This window comes from Bombus huntii, chromosome 14 (genome assembly GCF_024542735.1).
Source record: "Bombus huntii isolate Logan2020A chromosome 14, iyBomHunt1.1, whole genome shotgun sequence".
Lineage (NCBI taxonomy): Eukaryota > Metazoa > Arthropoda > Insecta > Hymenoptera > Apidae > Bombus > Bombus huntii.
In genome coordinates, this window is record NC_066251.1 from 10,123,546 (window position 1) to 10,140,867 (window position 17,322).

Genomic DNA, 17,322 nt, shown 5'->3' on the forward strand with positions numbered 1-17,322 from the left:
GATTAAATTTTGTTCGAAACATCTTTTTATCAGATTAAGAGAAATGCTGACAGATCATGATCATCGTTACGATGAACATCCTGCATACGCATAAAAATTAACAAACGCGTGTTTTTATCCTTCATATTTTTTATTTTCTACCTACGTAATTTATCATTCACCAACTACCACGATATAATACCTGCAATATCGCTATAACAGTTTTCCCAAAAGATATCTCGCTCGAACAAACAATTATAATCAGATAATAATCAGACAGACGAAGGACGATTCGCCGTGCTAAAGTTAGGCAAGCCAAATGAACTAATATCGAATGTTAAGAGCAAGACAAGAGCCAGGGATAGAAACACCACCAGATTTTCCACCAGCTATAATATCAGTGGTCGCGTAGTCAAGTTATTCTAGTACACGCCCACACGGTACACTGTGTATATTAGAATGTATATAGCGCCACGTGCTAATTATACCAACAAACGAACAACACGCTGCATGCTTTGTACGAGTCGATAATACAAGCGCGTTTGTCTTTTCACGATTAAAGAGACTAAGACCATGAACATACAAAGAACCGTAAACGGTAAGCAGTAAGCGGTAAGTGGTAAAATTGGCATTTGGAGCCGAGCTCGGTACCTGACTCGATTCCAGTTGTGTTATACCTGAACGTTCGCGATAAATCAATCGATGTCGACAGTGCGAACAGTTGCGAATGACACGAACCGGGAAGTTTGCCTCCCCATCGTGTTGATCAAAAATCGCAACTTTCTTTTAAAATCCACACCGGTCGTGAAGTGATTAAAGTTTCTGTTTGAATTGACTTGGGCCGCGCTAGGTAACTACTTTTAATTAAAAGAAAAGTAAGGACGCCTCTTGATCCGTGAGAAGGGAAGGCGGGAAAGAGTTCTTCATTGTTGCACGCTGATCACTGTTCAACAAGAATGGAACTCGGGGAAATTCCTTTTTTCATTTGATCAAGGATTACGACGCTACTTGTGTCCAATTTTTAATATTGAGAAAACTATCTAATTTGTTGGATTTGTTGGATAGATAGAAATTATTATTAATGATCGTTAGAAAGAATGAATCAGGAAAGCCGATCGATAGATAATTTTCATAATTGACTTTATAGATTGTTAACTAATTCTCATTCTAACGTTCTCGTCGTATTTCGTTACGTATTTGGATACTTAAATTTTATTAAATCGGATCGAATTTCAATGACAATATGTCGAGTAAAAAATGTATTGTTAATCACGATTGATAATCAAATATTTCAACATTAATTGTCGGTTATTAATTGCACTGAATAATTCCAACACTGTTTTTGGAATGTGATTTTCCTGCTCTTACGCATACGTGGGAAACCGAAATTTTGTACAATACGCACGATAACAGGATTGATTGTATGATGAAGAGAAAAGGTAATTGCTTGCGCAGAAATAAATCGAAAATGTGGGGCGACAATTTTTGCAGAAGATTGGCTGAAAGTTTGAATAATCCACCTACACATATTCGTTGACGAATATATCTTTTCGTAATTCGGCATATCTATTTAAAAAGGTTCATAAAAATTCAAACTTAATTCACTTCCTACGCAACCGTATTTTATGCGCAAAAGTAGAGGCATACAGACAGGATGATTTTATCGTTTCAACGAAGCTTCGTAAAAATCGCGAGCGCATTCGATTAAATTTATTTCGTAATTCTCAACGTAGACATACACAAGTTGGATTACAAATTGTACGACGTTTCTTCGGTGCAAACGTAAATTTATATCTGTATGTCATTACTATGCAACTCGAGGCACATGAAATGTATCAAGTATACGATTAATGGGACCGTTTTAATGTCGCTAAAAGCACCAATTTGTTTCCAGAATTAGAATGCATTTACAAAGGAAATGCATTGCCGCGGCTGTTTACCTGATAACTCTGTTACACAATGTGTCTTGATATCGTGTTTCGGTATTCATTTATTACACATCATGAAACGTAATCGTTTTTGTAATTTTGCCAACTTAAATATGTATGTAATATACGTCTCGTGATTGTTTTCGCGATACACGAATCTAGGTATCAACGCAACGGCCGTAACATTATTTTCGATACATTTGCTACGCGATATTATCGCCATTATTAGTTATTATTATTTAAATCGTTCATTTTCATGCGAATTTACCACTCGCCATTCATGAACGTTAATGTATACTTCTGGAAATGTTTCCAACATTATAACTACCTGTTATCGTTTCATTATGGAAATTTTACAACTATCGCGTCAGCAATCAACGATTTCATAGGTGTTTCTAAGATTTTTAATTGCATTTTAAATATCGTGCACCGTAATAATTGCATTTCACTGTTAGTAACTTAGGTAACTCTAGGCTTCGAAGCCTAGAAGATTTATTATCTTCTCAAACTCTATTATGTTCAATTCTCCTTGTTGTAAAAGCTGACATTATATAATTAGCTACGTGATAAATCTGTAACAAATAATCTGTGATATCGCTATATGGTTTTTTAATGCGATTTTAATTATAATTTGTAACATTGTTTGCGTAGCTTATGATTATTTCATTAGATTTATGACAATTTAAATAAATGTCCATTCTATTATTAAAAGCTAATTTCGTAAAAGTTGCGAAAATTACAGTGACGCGATTTCAATAGTTAATTTATTTTCTTAACGTATCAGAGCAGTTTATCGATATAAGAAGTGACAAAACAAGATTGACCTTTACTTACGTTTACTCGCAGATAAATGACTCAATAAATATTGCAATAGAGGAAAATCGATATTTCTTTCTGAAGAACATGAGATAATCTATTTAAGACGGGCAAACGAAACAACTTGCAGGAATGTTTGAAATTCTAAAACACAGTAAAGGCGAATCAGACCATTCTTTTACAAATTTCCGGTTTTCTATACATATAATGTATTTATAAATATATGCTTTTTTAAATGTCAGATATTATTTTCATGTGTTACGCACAAAAATATGCACTTCTACAAGAAATGTCTCGTAAAGCGGAGGAAAAGTAACGCCCTTATCAATTATTCGATTGCCCGCAACTCGTGTCATGATAAATGCGTGTGTAAACCACAAACGTCAGTCACATAATTATTGCATTACAAAACAACATATTCTATTAAAAAATAAGAAGTAGTCGGCGAAACGATAAGGTTCGGAAAATATGATAATTTTGTCGCACATATATTTCTGCAACATTTTTGAAGTTAAAAAAGAAATATAGGGGATTACCCACTTGTTATTAAATAACAAGGTCGTATTACATAATTACCAGATAAACCCTTGCATGTTTCTGCTTTATTTATAAGTCTGGCTATCGCGTTAATAATTTAAATAACATATTACTACGTATTTCATGTTTGTAGGCGAACGTTCGATGCATTTTAAGAAATTAGATAGAAAAATAGGATATACGATTATCATGTTAAAAGATAAGATTTTTCTTATCTATTGGATTAGCTTTGGATTGCATTTATTTGAGTAATATCTAATGTATCATTGAAAGTAACTGTTATGTGATATTGCTATGAATTACTATTGATTTTCAGTCTATCAGTCAGTCATCTAATACTAAGAATTTATTAGGTCGCTCGGAAAGTTCATCCCGATTTGCATTTCGATTCGATATACATTTATTGAATTATATAGGTGCCATTTTGTTCCACAACCTTTCTCCATCTTTCACGCAACCTGAATATTCCATCCATCCAGAGCCTCTCAGGTTTTTCGGCAAAAAACTTTTCAATATGATCTTTCATGTCGACTAAATTCCTTAAAGATCGAAACGAACTTCCCGGGCGACCCAATAAGAATCGTATTACGAAAATAGTACAGTTCTTATTACAGTGACTTATTCGAACAGTATCCAGGAATAAAATAGGTATTAAGTAAATAATAACCGTAATTATATTAATAAATGTGTTCCACGAGCACCCTCTCCAAATAGAAAAAATTCGATGCACACAACACGCGACGCGATTTTATCGCTTCATTACAATTCTGGAAGTTGCATGCTTATCACACAATACGTAATACCGTTCACAAATTCTATTATCGCGTTCAATAATGTATATCACGTCGTGAAGTTTCTATTCGCAAGCGACAACTGTATAATTTATCAAACTTCTGATACACAAGAAACCGTTAAATACGTAGATAGTACGGCCGAAGACAGAAACTTCGTCTTACTGATTTCATTTATCTTCGTATTTTATTTAATACGAACAATTAAACCAATAAAAATGCAAACAACCTTCCTCCACATAAAACAGAGTTTATTGAGAGTGTATTGAATAAAGGGACGCAATATCGTTCGCCGTTCACTTTCAATATATTCCTTTTTTCCTCTTCACGTGTTTAATCTGTCAACGTGACAGAAAATCCCCGTATTGATAGGAAGAAAAACTCAAGTGCTATAGAAAATTTTTCTTAAAAATATAGAAAATATATAAAGCTGATATTATTCGTAGATATAAATGCGTTTTCAGTCTTCCTATTTTATAATTGTATATTGAAAAGAACTTTAAATTTAGTAAACTGAACAGGCTGCTGTATGAGTCAGACTTTAAATTTATTCAGAAATTCAAATAAATAGTGTCCCAAATGATTATTACTTACGTACAATTTTCTCTATTATTCGTATCATACTCTTTTATTAAATTGCAAAATGTATCTACTCAGAATCTGGATATAATTTTTTAATTCTCTTCAGTTTTACATGTTGGTGTCGAACGTATTTTATTTTTTAGGATATAAATTTAGAGCAATTACGTGCATTTCCTTATCACAATTCCCAATTTCATGAAAAGTCTAGGAATGAAACATACTGATTGCCATTTACTGTGCAAAAAAAGAAGTGATTTTATCCAGTAATACTGACTTTTACCAGGCCATAATAATAGACTTCCTCCATAAATTATAACGTCATGAAAAGTTCTAATTATATGAATTCAGTTCCTCGTATGTAACGTGTTCTTATTAAACGTATTTTATCCGTATACTCGGATCATTATTAGCTTTACAAATTTTTAATTTTAGCTGTTTTTTATCACTTTGTATCACTTTTTCTAATTAACCGCTTTCACGCGAGAAGTAAAACTATACATACCAAGACTAAATAAACAAAGATTTTATCTAAACTGGAAATCATACTACAGCATCTGCCAACATTTTCCTTATTAACCAACTAAAATGCTTGTTACACGTGATTTTCATATAAATTATATTACTTTTTATATTAATCTTCCTCGATATCTTAACGCGCTATAAAATATTTCTTAATAAGCAAATAGAGAAATGTAACCGCATGTAACTCTTGTCGGAATTGTACTTAATATTTTTAGTGTCATTTTTTCTAATTTTATATTAATTAAAAAGAAATCTTCGTCTAAAATTTACAGAACTCAAAAGATTTTTCATTATATGTTATTAACAATCAAAAATATTTCGATTATTTATAATCGTTGTTCGAAACCAAAACAACTAACAATTAATATTTATAATCATTCAAGGTCCCTTTAAGATTTAGTCAAGATCACAGTCTTTTATTTAAACAAAAATTGACTTTATCTCAGTGAGTTCCATAAAAATGTTAAAAATAGCTGCTAATTCTGGATCCTGGCTCAAATACTTTTGTGAGTCATTGTACTCCATCATAACACCGCGAAACTTCAGAAGCCCGAGCCAATAGCCAAGAATGTCCGTATCCTAAGTTGTCGCGCATCAAGAACCGCGGTTGCACGCAATGCGCGAGCGATGCAACCTTATCACCTGCTCGTTGCAAATCGCTCGTATATCAGACACGTTGCAGGTACGTGCAAATCTCACGATATCTTACGACGCGATGCGTCGTTATCAGCGAAAGCGTGCGGCTACCGAGTCGAATACGAGCGAAGTCGATCGTTCGCGGTACGAGTGGGGCCCATCGTTGCGTCGCGTCGTGTGGAGAAAACTGGTAAAACAAAAGAGTAACGAAGGATAACGCGTGGAAATGAGATAAAAGTAAAGATAATGCTAGGGAGCCAAAAACGAAGGGAAACAATAGACTGTCGGAATCTGTGCGTCGAGTCAACGGTCTTTTGTCTGCGTTTCACGGCGTTCACTAAGGCGTCACGGTGAACAGAAAGAATTGAGATCCAGGAGAAAAGCGTCACGTACGCGGCAACCGCGGCGAAGAATCGTTTTTTAACGACCGATCATCGAAGTCCATCCATCGAAAGAAAGAGTAATCAAGATCCAACGGTGTAACAGCCTCCTCCACGGCGGAATTTGCGGCGGAATCGTTCTGTATTGTAAGTCTTTCCATTTATTCGGAATCTCTTTTACCGATCCTTTAGATTGTATGGTTAAATTAAACGTTGACGTGAGTTACGTTCGTTTGGCTTGGAGAATTGATCAAGTAATAAAATCGTCGCGGAAGAAGAGGTAACCGGTCTCGAATTAATTTTGAACGTGCGATTTCTGATAATTCGTGATGCGTTATTCAACGATGGATGTTTGTGCTAATTTAAATTTATAGAAATATAAGAAGTGGAGTCTAAATAGAGGTTTGTTTCACCATATGATTGTTGTAAAAAGTATTATATATATATATATATTTTTTATATATTGCATGCACTCTCCTTTTTGTGTATATTTGTATTATCATTAATCGATTACTATTAAATTTCCAGACTGTACGTTGTACGTTTGTGGATTACGTATTTAATGTTGAAATACGTACACGTATTCTTTCAATAAATAGTTCCACGTACTACATAGATAATTAAATATTTTTCCAACAATTTTCTTCTATTAAGTAGTTGGAACATCGAAAAAATGCATAATATTATTGCTCATATAACATTAACGTCATAAATGATCGTTAATCTAGAAACGTAGAAATGGAAATATTCAATTAAGGAGCCTTTGAAATCGTATCTGGTGCTCTCAATGGAACTGCATAATTTAACAACATTTATGTATTATATTTGATATTCCCTTTTACCATTAACATTTAAAATTACTTGTATAGCTTATCACCGTGCTGTTATCACTCGTTCCTTTGATATAAAGTAGAATTATTCTAATCATAATACATTCTGTGTAAAAAGTAAATTAGGCATAAAATACTTGATTCTAGTTGAGACAAAAAAGTCCTTCGTTATAATTTCATGCGATACGTACGTAGTTACAGAGCACGTGAACTTCCAACGAGTTACGCAAGCCAGTATGTAATGCAGCACAAGGGTGAATGAATTTCACAAGTGTCGGATATGAATGAGCATCTCATGCGTTCCATGTGAATGACAAGTGCAGAAGGGATTGAATGGTTGTTTATGGTTGAAATTCGGTTTCGTGCAAAATGTACATCTAAATGAACCCTAGAAACATACATAGTGCTCTTAGAATGAGAAGAAAATCTCGAGTAAACAATGTTGACATGTCCGTGCATGGTAGTTTTTATATTATATTTTTTTAATATATTATCACATAATGCAAAGGCTAATTAGTCTATCAGAATCAAAAATTCAATAAATGAGTGGCATTTAAAGCGAAAAGCATCCAGCTTGACAAAATAAAATTATTTTATCATTTGAAGTTAATTTTATTTTGTGAACAAGATGTGAACAATCGTTGATGAAACTTGACATAAATTAAATTCGTTTTAATACTCGTTAAAAAAGTAACGTTAAGAGGATTTGTTTGTAACAGTACATCATTCTGTATTTAATATCGTTAATAATTCCTCGTTCGCGAAGGAATACCTTGTGATCTAATTTTTACGCCATGAACGAGATATCTCGCATCTTAATGAAAAGGTGTGCGAGATATATCTCGTCCATAACGTCACATCATATGAACAACATTACGTCATGAAATATCTGATCGATAGGTGAAAATGATTTTTATCTTCGAATGCAAGATTAAAACTATTATATGAATCAATAGCATACGTATCGAAAGTACAAAAATGTATTCAGTTCAATACGATTGCTCGTAAAACATAGAATTGATAAGATTAAATATATTTTATCGTGAAAATTCGCAGCTTTTATCATATCTATTTCCTATTTTTTTTACTATTTACCTATATTTATTTTACGTATATGTAGACTGGATTAGAGCCGATGATCTATTGATTCATCTGCAATATTAAATGAAAAGAAATTTTTCTCCAATTTTTAAAACGATTCTTAACTCAGGATTCTCGCATTAATTGATCCCTTTTCTGCGTTTATCTCTCGTACTATGTTTGCTGATGGCACTATTACATCTGTAGGTGATAGACTGAATATTAACGAAGAGCAAACCTGTAAATCTAGAATTCGTTTTCCGATATTCTCCATCTACAGCCATTTTCCATACTGAATTCTGATGCTTCGTTTATCTTGATAGTTGTGATCTATTTAATCTTCGAAATTCTTAAGTAAAAGATCTATTTAACCGGAAACTTTAACTATATGCCGTTTTAATTTATCCGAATGATCGTACTTAATAAAGAACAGCAGGTTTCTCAGCAGTTAACCCCTTCAATCTCAACGGAAACGTACCTATGTACATACACACGTCGAGTTTCATTTCCCGTTGCCATTTTTTAATTTCAATGAAATACTCTACTTTTTTTCTACCAGCCGGGGGTAGAAAATGCACCGCTAGAGATACAGAGAGATGATCGATTTTATCATGTTTGCCGAAGCTAGGTTGAATACTAATCAACCTATCAAGGTGTTTCAATATTCCCTCGCCAACCTCCTTCTCCCTTTTTTGCTGCCGAAATCCACTTGAAAAGCAATCGTGATATTTGAACACGATGTTCATTATACCAAGTGAAGCGCTTCAGAAAAATCATCGACTTCGTTAAGACGCAATTTCTGTCGTTGCCATTTTTTCTCCCGTCGATATCTTGTTATTTCTCTTTCAAAAATATTCACATCACATCGACTACACCTAACGTATCTTTATTATCAACGACGATTACTACGAGGATGAATGATTCCTCTTTCACCACGTTTCATTCAAATTTTATAGTATCAACATTTCCTATCAGAGAGCAGATATGAAACTGTCGAACACATGCACAAATAGCGAAACCAGACTTGAATATTAACCAATACCACTGACGCGAAATGCTCCAAGCGCGTTTTAATATTTTTTACTATTTACATGGGATTTTGCTTTGCCATATATTGTAAAAAGTGAACGTGACGGCTGAGAGAAAGCTTTCAGCCGTAGTCGAAACTACAATAGATTAGTTTTATTTTACGTTGAAATTCGTGAACTCCAGGGACTTTTTTTATTTTATTTAAATTTCGATGTTTAATTAATTATTGTATTTTTCGTATCTCATTTGTGACACATTGTTCACGTTCTACTATATGATTAATCATTTCACTTGTACGTCATCATTGATATTTCTTTCACGATTATAAACTTTCAGGATAATAATATATCGAAATAAAATTATTTAAACTTTTGTAGTGATGTACAAAGATATTGTACAAAAATATTTCAAAAATCATTGTATTTTTACCATAGCAAAATAGAATACTAACAATTCAATTAAAAATATGCAAAAATAATTGAGAACTATTGCAATCAATCATAGCTACATCGTGGATTTATGTTGTAGATTTATCAACAATAATGATATAAATCATAAATAAAAAAGGCTAAATAATGTATGCATAGTAAATCTATGATATACGAAGATTTATTACAAACAATTACGAAAATGAAAAAACCATGAATAATTAATACATTCTAAATTTATCATAAACGAAGATGAGCATAAATTTGCTCAACATGATCTTACTCGAACATCTTGAAAAAGTTTCATAGATGGTACATTTGTTAGCTACAAGAAAGAAATGATAATAAATAATAGTAATATTACGTTTACTGTGCATGTTGTGGCGTATGCATTAATCTAATGACGGTAATTACCGCCCTAAACAATTATTCTTATGATATTATACGGAAACGTGTATCATGAAGGTGCATTATAATGGGAATTTAGTCGTAGAAAAAAATTCAATGCAGTGATAGTTGATCGTGCGCAATTCGCCTTCCAATTTTCTCACGTTTAAACACCGCGGAGAATTCGATAAATTCGGAACAACCAGCACGGGAGAAATTCCGCGGATAAATGAAAAACAAAAACGAACCGTGGCGAACGGATGACCCAGTTGAAACAATTTATCAGTGCTACAAAGCGTGCGGCCCGCTCTAAAAAAGGATAAATAACAGATAACGAGAGATAAGCTGCAGGCCAATTTATCGCTACCGTCAACAATTTTCCTAGAGTGCAACGTGCAAATGGAACTTTATGCAGAGGCGTCGTAACAGTCGCATAAATAAGAAGTACGATTCACGCCGATTCGTGCTAATAAATTTTACTTACAAACCAGTATTTAACAATTCATCTCATCGGGAACGATACCGATATGCGAAAACGTGAATTTCTTTTTACGCTCAACCGTCCGTTATGCAGTCACTTTCATGTTAAATACCTATGACACACGTATATCTTTAGAACACGTCGCTATGCAACACACTTTTGATTTGTTTCAACCAGTGTCTATCTGCCAATCTCAACTAGAAAATAATGTAATTGAATGTGGATCAAGTTATTTATTTCAATGATGGTTCTCATACAGGTATCTAACTATTTAAGCATCGAGTCACGAGAAATTAATGTTCGTACCGTTTAATCGCCATTTTTCATTTCGAACACGTTCAATATCTTATTATAGAATGAATATCAAATCTTTTATTGTTCGTCGAATCTCACCTTTATTATTTTACATGCACGTGAGATACTTTAAATCGAACATTTCCTAGTTTCGTTTGCAATGTTCACCAACTACTATAGTGCTAAAGTTAGATTAAAAGTAACGCTACTGTATTGAAATACGAGAAACAAATATGTACACAACCCTTTCAATTTGATTCACGTACTGTTTTAGCAAATCTACTAGAACTTCAACTTCAATTGGCAGTCTCTCCTTCACCTAATAGTGACATTAGAACCACGTGACTTAAGAACGAGTACGCAGGCGCAGATGATCGAGCAGGCGGTTTACTGCCAATTTCGCACGTGTGTTCAAATGAATTTAGTTGCGTTCCAGTAGTTTCCAGTATCTACAAAGGATTTATAGTACTGCCATCAGTTTCGGTGATCGTATCAAGAAACTCAGTGAATAATACGGAACTGCGAAACCACGTGAATCGGTGAGCGAATGTAACGAATCTAACGTTGAGTTAATGGAAACTAAATCGAAATCGAGGCTATACATGAATCGCAATCGACCCACGTGTGATGAGAATATCTGTTTTACATACGTGACACGATTCGCCGCGAGCTGATATGTAATGCGTGTTGCATAGACGTCACGGAATCGCAAAAATCCATATAACATTCAGTTTCCTTAGTGGTAGATATACCTGTCGCGAAACAAGATAGCAACTGTGTTAGATCGTCATTTTTTTTACATCGTTGTTGATGGTGGCATATCACTCGTTTTGATAAATTTCTTGTTCCCGACATTAATATTAATAAGTTTATTAAACGTGAGACTGCGTGTGTTTCATTATTTCCGATAAATATTTCCGTTGCCTTGTTCTTGGCACAGAACTTCTTTACACAAACGCCTCTGGATAAGAAAAATTGCTGCATGCGATAGGAGATTATTTTTATTTGATAAATAATTTGTAAGTCTGTCGTAGAAGGTAAGATATTATTGGATGTATTCTAAGCCATTAATCTTTTGTTCTGAAGTATTTGTGTACTGTATTGAATTTCAAGGTCGACCTTGCCGATACCATGTATAATCTTCTACTCTACGCACGTACCAAAATATCTCGCCCTTGTACAAAAACTGAGCGTTCGTTTCAAACATTTGCTAAAAGAAATCTTCGGAGACTCACAGTTTCTACGCAAATTTATACATTTTTTTATTTTTTCGAAATTTATATATTTTTAAATGATAAAATTTCTATGTTGAAGATATTATATATGTAAATAATATATATAAATTCATTGAGAACGAAAAATTAAAAAAAATATTTAATCCTTATTATTATGTGTATAATGTATATGAATCGAATTGTGTTTTTTATTAATATTCATTCATTATTAACTAACATTGATTTTGATTAATAAAATTCACGTTAATGGACTATTTTTATATTGATCCATTGAGAATATTTTGTGTTGTTATTAATAAGAAATATTATTATTTTAAATATTCTGCTTTGTGTAAATAGAAAACTATATTATATTTTTTGCAGATTATTAATTTAAGAAGATGGTATCGTCAACAATAATGGAAAATGGGAAATCCATCCCATCAAGGAAATCTACTACAGGTATTGGCCCAGGCAACTATCGTTTAGTTGGTTGGGATATGGATACTACAGGCAAAAAAGTTATAGATGAAATATGTCAAATAGCTGGGTATACACCTAGTTCTTCATATTCACAATATGTAATGCCATATAAAGATCTTAATCCTCCGGCTATAAAAAGGCATAATATGAAGATAGTAACTATTGGCAAGTTTCGTGTACTTAAAGATAGTACAACTAATAAGGTAAAAAATTTCATTAATATCAAAAAATTAGTATTTAATCTGTATTTGATTATATTACACACTATATTCTTTTACAGGCACTAAAAACTAAAAGTGAAGTGTCTGCATTAACAGATTTTCTAACATGGCTTTCCTCTATAAGAGGAGACGCAGCGGATGGTATCATATTAGTTTATCATGAACCACGTAAAGTTATTCCTGCTATGTTAATTGAATCTTTAAAGAAATATAATCTTTTGGAAAAATTTAAAGAAATTGTGAAAGGATTTGCAAATGGATTTAATGTCGCAGAAGTAAAATGTGCAAACACAGTTCGTGCATATACTCTTAGGACATTATCTCAAAGTTTATTTAATCGAGTAAGCAACATCTGTTTTATAGAATGTGTAATTATAATACATTGATGATAAGTTTTAATAATGATATAAAATCGCTATAATAATTTTAATATGAAATTGTTATTATTTAAGGAAAATCAGTTAAATAATGCAAAAGACAGAGCATGTTTGGCTTTACAAATAGTACAACACTTGAGTTCACTAGAAGTTACAAAAGGAAATGAAACAGATGGTAGTGGTGATAGTGATAGTGCCATGAAAAATACTGTTGAATTCATTAGAGAATTTGTTCAGCCAGTAGAAATGGAAGAACAAGAATATGCAGGTATATAAAATAAATTAAAATTTAAATGTTTAAATATCGATTAGAAAAAATTCTATTATATAGTATTATATATTTCAGAATTAAAAATAGTATTTGAACGTCAAAATACTTTAAGACCTATTTTCGGGGCCCTATTCCGCGTGAATCGTCGAGAACGGCAACATGCTAGTCCTTTACGTCGATTGCTCGCCGAAGCAGGCATAGAATATTCTCAATTACAAGTTTGTATAATTCAAATAAAATATTTAATATCTATAGAATTGTATTTTGAAAACTAATAAAACTAATAAGATTACTGATTTAACTTGTGTTACAGGAAGCGTGGAATAATGGAAAGAAAGAAGGCTTAGAAAAATTAATTAAGGAAAAATTAACTTCAACTGAAGAAAAGAAAATCGAAGATTTATTGATCGTCCTTGAAGATCATTTCGATCCTAATAAGAAACCCAAATTAAGAATATCAAGAGAAAAGAATCAGATAAAGATGGAAAATTCTATTATTAATGAGGATAAAGAAAATAATAACAAATGTGATTCAAGTATCGGAAGTCCGGATACCACCACTCCTAATTCGCCGCTTAAAATTAAATCCGAATCTTCTGAAAGTAGTACAATTATAGCAGAGGAATAAGAACTAAACAGTTCACTTCTTTTCTTCAGTGCCTTTTAACTAATTATAAGATCAATATTGTTATCAGTAACTGAGTTTATAACCATTCCGTTCATTCTTATCATAACGTTATTCTAGTGTGATAAAGTATGAGTGTTATTTGTTGCAGTATTGTATTTAAGTTTTTATTTTCGTTATAACAGAGTATATATTGTATCCTTGAAGGATATGTAACTCGACTTATTGCTAGTTAACAAAAACATGTACAAATAACACATTAATTATTTTTTTAGTTTATGATAAAGGAATATTTAATGTTCGTTTTTTTAACGGTTAATTTTATGCTCATTGATTTTTATTTAATCGGATTAACGTTTAACGTTGTAACAAGTGATTGTTTAGAGACTGTCGATATAGAAATATATTCGGACGCTAAAGATTTTTTGTTTTTCATCATTCTGAGATTACCATAAAATATTCTTTTTTTTACTTAATGTTAGTAAGATTTACGTATAGAGTACAGATAGTAATATTTGAAGAAAGATATAATATATTTTTGTACGCCAAAGGTTTAATAAAATGAATCATGCACCATGATGTTGCATTTAATAGTTAAATTTTGTTGTACTAAACAATTAAATAAAAATTTTGAATTACAACTTCTTATTTCGATCGTTAACACAAACTTACGGTATTTTATTTTTACTCATCTCTTTTTTTCATCTCCTTTTTTATGAGTATTACAAAGTCTTAATTTACAAATAATTAAACGTATCACGCAATATCGTTCTATGTTCCGAAACGACGGTAACGGCATGTTTAAAGGAAAAACAAGAAAAGACTCCAGCGTGACTTCTCTCTGTTATAAAGCGCATCTCGAATCGGTGCAACCATCGAGATAAAGTCAGAAATGAATTAAATATATGAATGCCTATGCAGTGGAGCGTTGTATCCGCTTATGGGGTTCCATAAAGCATGCCAAACGCCTCGAAGCGTAAACAGGCCGGTGCACCGCAAAAAAATTAGAGAAATATTTACTTGCTAAGAAAAGTATCGACGTAAATCCCTTTAGTACTAGGCAAGACTTAACTGTTCAATAAAATTTTACGAAACGTACTTGTCGCATTCATCGGAGATTTCTAGCTAACCGATAGAACACGTAATACAAAGCATATTTCTTATAATTTTATTTCAATCCACTAAACTATGACTTTCAGTATATCAAAGTTTTATCTTAGAATTAATTATCTCTCCATCATTAGCTCTATATAAAAAATTTCTAACTTACAAATGGTATTGATATATGATTAATTAAAATTTGAATGAATGCAGAAGATGACAACAGTATTTAAAAAACCATGGGTCTACCAATATTTCAATAACTATCTGTGTGTATTTTTAGCTATCGGACACTCAACTTGGCCTTATTAATTTCTTTTCATGGACGACGAACCATAAAGCACAAAATACACTTACTGCATCGTCATTACTGTAACAGGCAGCGAAAAGGAAATTGCTGTTACTGGAAGGCTCGTTAATTGAGCGCCTGTAACCGTACGAAAGTATAGCGATAATAAATAATCTGGTGATAGTGGTGTTTGTTAAATCTTTTGTTGTACAAGATCGGAATGTTAATGAGATAAGAGATCAAGAAATAAATTGAATTGCATGATATAATAAATATCAATGTCCAGTATTAATAAACGTAGAATGCTAGTTTTTGGTGTTTTCGATACATTAATTTTGTTTTACAATAATTTTCCAATATCTATCATAAATCAATATACGTAGCTAAAAATATAGGAGAAATATTCGATGTAAATAGCATATTTTAATATATTATACGACGTTTATTTGACATTTCCTTGATGTGTTAAACATATGAAACACGCGTTGAAATTGAAATGAGAAAATAAAGTTTTTTGGAGAAATTTCTTCTTCCACGTACATTTTAAAATAAACAGAAAAGGAGACATTTTCATTAAAATTTCCAATATTAAGTTCCATAAATATTTTCACAAATTACAATTAAAAACGCTTAACTAGTGAACAATTTTATATCTCGGGTTTAAATTTTTACTCTGCGGTAAAAAGAATGTACAGAATAATTATAAAAATATTAAATTTAATTTACGTAAAGTGATATGTAATAGTGCTCGAAGAATATTTGTGTTGCTCAATAATTCTTCGAAAAGCATTCACTAACGTGATACACAAATGTTTTTTACAGTTTTATAGAACCATTATTTTTCATTTTTAGCGAGTCTCGAATTTCTGCAACAGCGTAATTCTCTACTTCCGAATACCTACTGTTCATCCAGCCCGAGTTTAAGATTCATAGAACATAATTGCGTATACAATAGCGAGGAAAGCATGAAAAACGATTATGATAATGACTTAACAAATGTCGGTGATTATTTTCCCTTCTTACTTCTATATAATGTTCAAATCATATTGTAATATGCTGTAACTGAGCATAGCCATCAAAAAATGTATCTTTCTTTCAGATTTAAGTGTTTTATTGCCTCCTTAGATTAATGGAATCTTTGCATGCCTACGTTAAAAAAGTTGCACTCAGTTTTGCCTAATTATTTAATTAGAATTTACGGTTGCATCGTAGGAAAAAGACCAATCTTTCTTTCAAATTATTTGTATGTAAGTCGGTTTGGTAAAACCGTTATCTAATAATTTGAAAAACGCTGGAGAACGCTCGTGAATGTACAGTTTCAGTTTTCATCGTCAACACTTTCGTAATATGCAACTAACGGATACATTTTCCGTCTTGAAGCGTAACAAACGATAACGGTGAACGATTATTACTAAAACCTTTAGCGAGCGAGGCCACGTAACAAACGTAATTACAAAGAATACGCGCGTGCCACCGTTGAAACGGATCCCTCGTTAAGGGAGCGTGCTACGGAGAATAGAGAGACGAGAACGATTCGATTTTCATTAAAAAGCAATCGTTTCGCGGCGTACATACGGTCGTTGCCGATGATTCACTACGAGGCCTGGGCAGACAGAAAACAACGGGAGAGCAATTTTCCCGAGAATCTCGGTGCGTTCGAAACGCGTGACATAGCACTGTGCTCTATTAGTCTCAGTCAGTCAGTGACAGGTACAGTAAACCGGCACGAAAATGACGGCCAACACGACGTCATTCTCACTTTTTACGCAGGCATCTGACACAGCTGATGAAAGACACGATCCTCGATGAAAAATAAAATACTGCAACAAAACTAGAAACTTTTCATTTTTTTTTCTTTTTTTCCTTTTTTTTCCTTACATTTTATCAAAATTTATATTCGACTGTGTAGTAAGTTTATTGGTATTTCTTTGAAAGAGCATCGGAGATCATTACTTTTATATCAGGTATATTTACAATCACCGCGCATTATTTTGTTCCATTATCCTTCGCAAATGAATTAAGTAAATGAAATTAAAAATAT

At 32.5% G+C, this 17,322-nt stretch overlaps 1 protein-coding gene and 1 long non-coding RNA gene across 4 annotated transcripts in view; one reads left to right on the forward strand and one right to left on the reverse strand.

Annotated features, from left to right (window-relative positions):
• Positions 1 to 10,979, reverse strand: part of LOC126872846 (uncharacterized) — a 43,528-nt gene extending 32,549 nt beyond the window's left edge. Inside the window, exons 1-2 of the long non-coding RNA XR_007692222.1 lie at positions 10,713 to 10,979; positions 10,410 to 10,603 (exon numbers count right to left, since the gene is read on the reverse strand). This is a non-coding gene — a long non-coding RNA (uncharacterized LOC126872846). The remainder of the gene's footprint in view (positions 1 to 10,409; positions 10,604 to 10,712) is intronic.
• On the forward strand, positions 5,949 to 14,470 carry LOC126872828 (maternal protein exuperantia). Of its 3 annotated transcripts, none has more exons than XM_050633020.1 (6): positions 5,949 to 6,318; positions 12,299 to 12,600; positions 12,678 to 12,959; positions 13,071 to 13,263; positions 13,342 to 13,484; positions 13,580 to 14,470. In XM_050633020.1, exons 2-6 carry the CDS (start codon positions 12,316 to 12,318, stop codon positions 13,892 to 13,894), a joined length of 1,218 nt encoding a protein of 405 aa, XP_050488977.1. In that variant the 5' UTR covers positions 5,949 to 6,318; positions 12,299 to 12,315; the 3' UTR covers positions 13,895 to 14,470. The 3 variants fall into 3 exon arrangements, with proteins under 3 accessions (XP_050488977.1, XP_050488976.1, XP_050488975.1); XM_050633019.1 differs by lacking the exon at positions 5,949 to 6,318 and adding an exon at positions 11,091 to 11,239; XM_050633018.1 differs by lacking the exon at positions 5,949 to 6,318 and adding an exon at positions 11,246 to 11,737.
• The last annotated feature ends 2,852 nt before the right edge of the window (positions 14,471 to 17,322 follow it).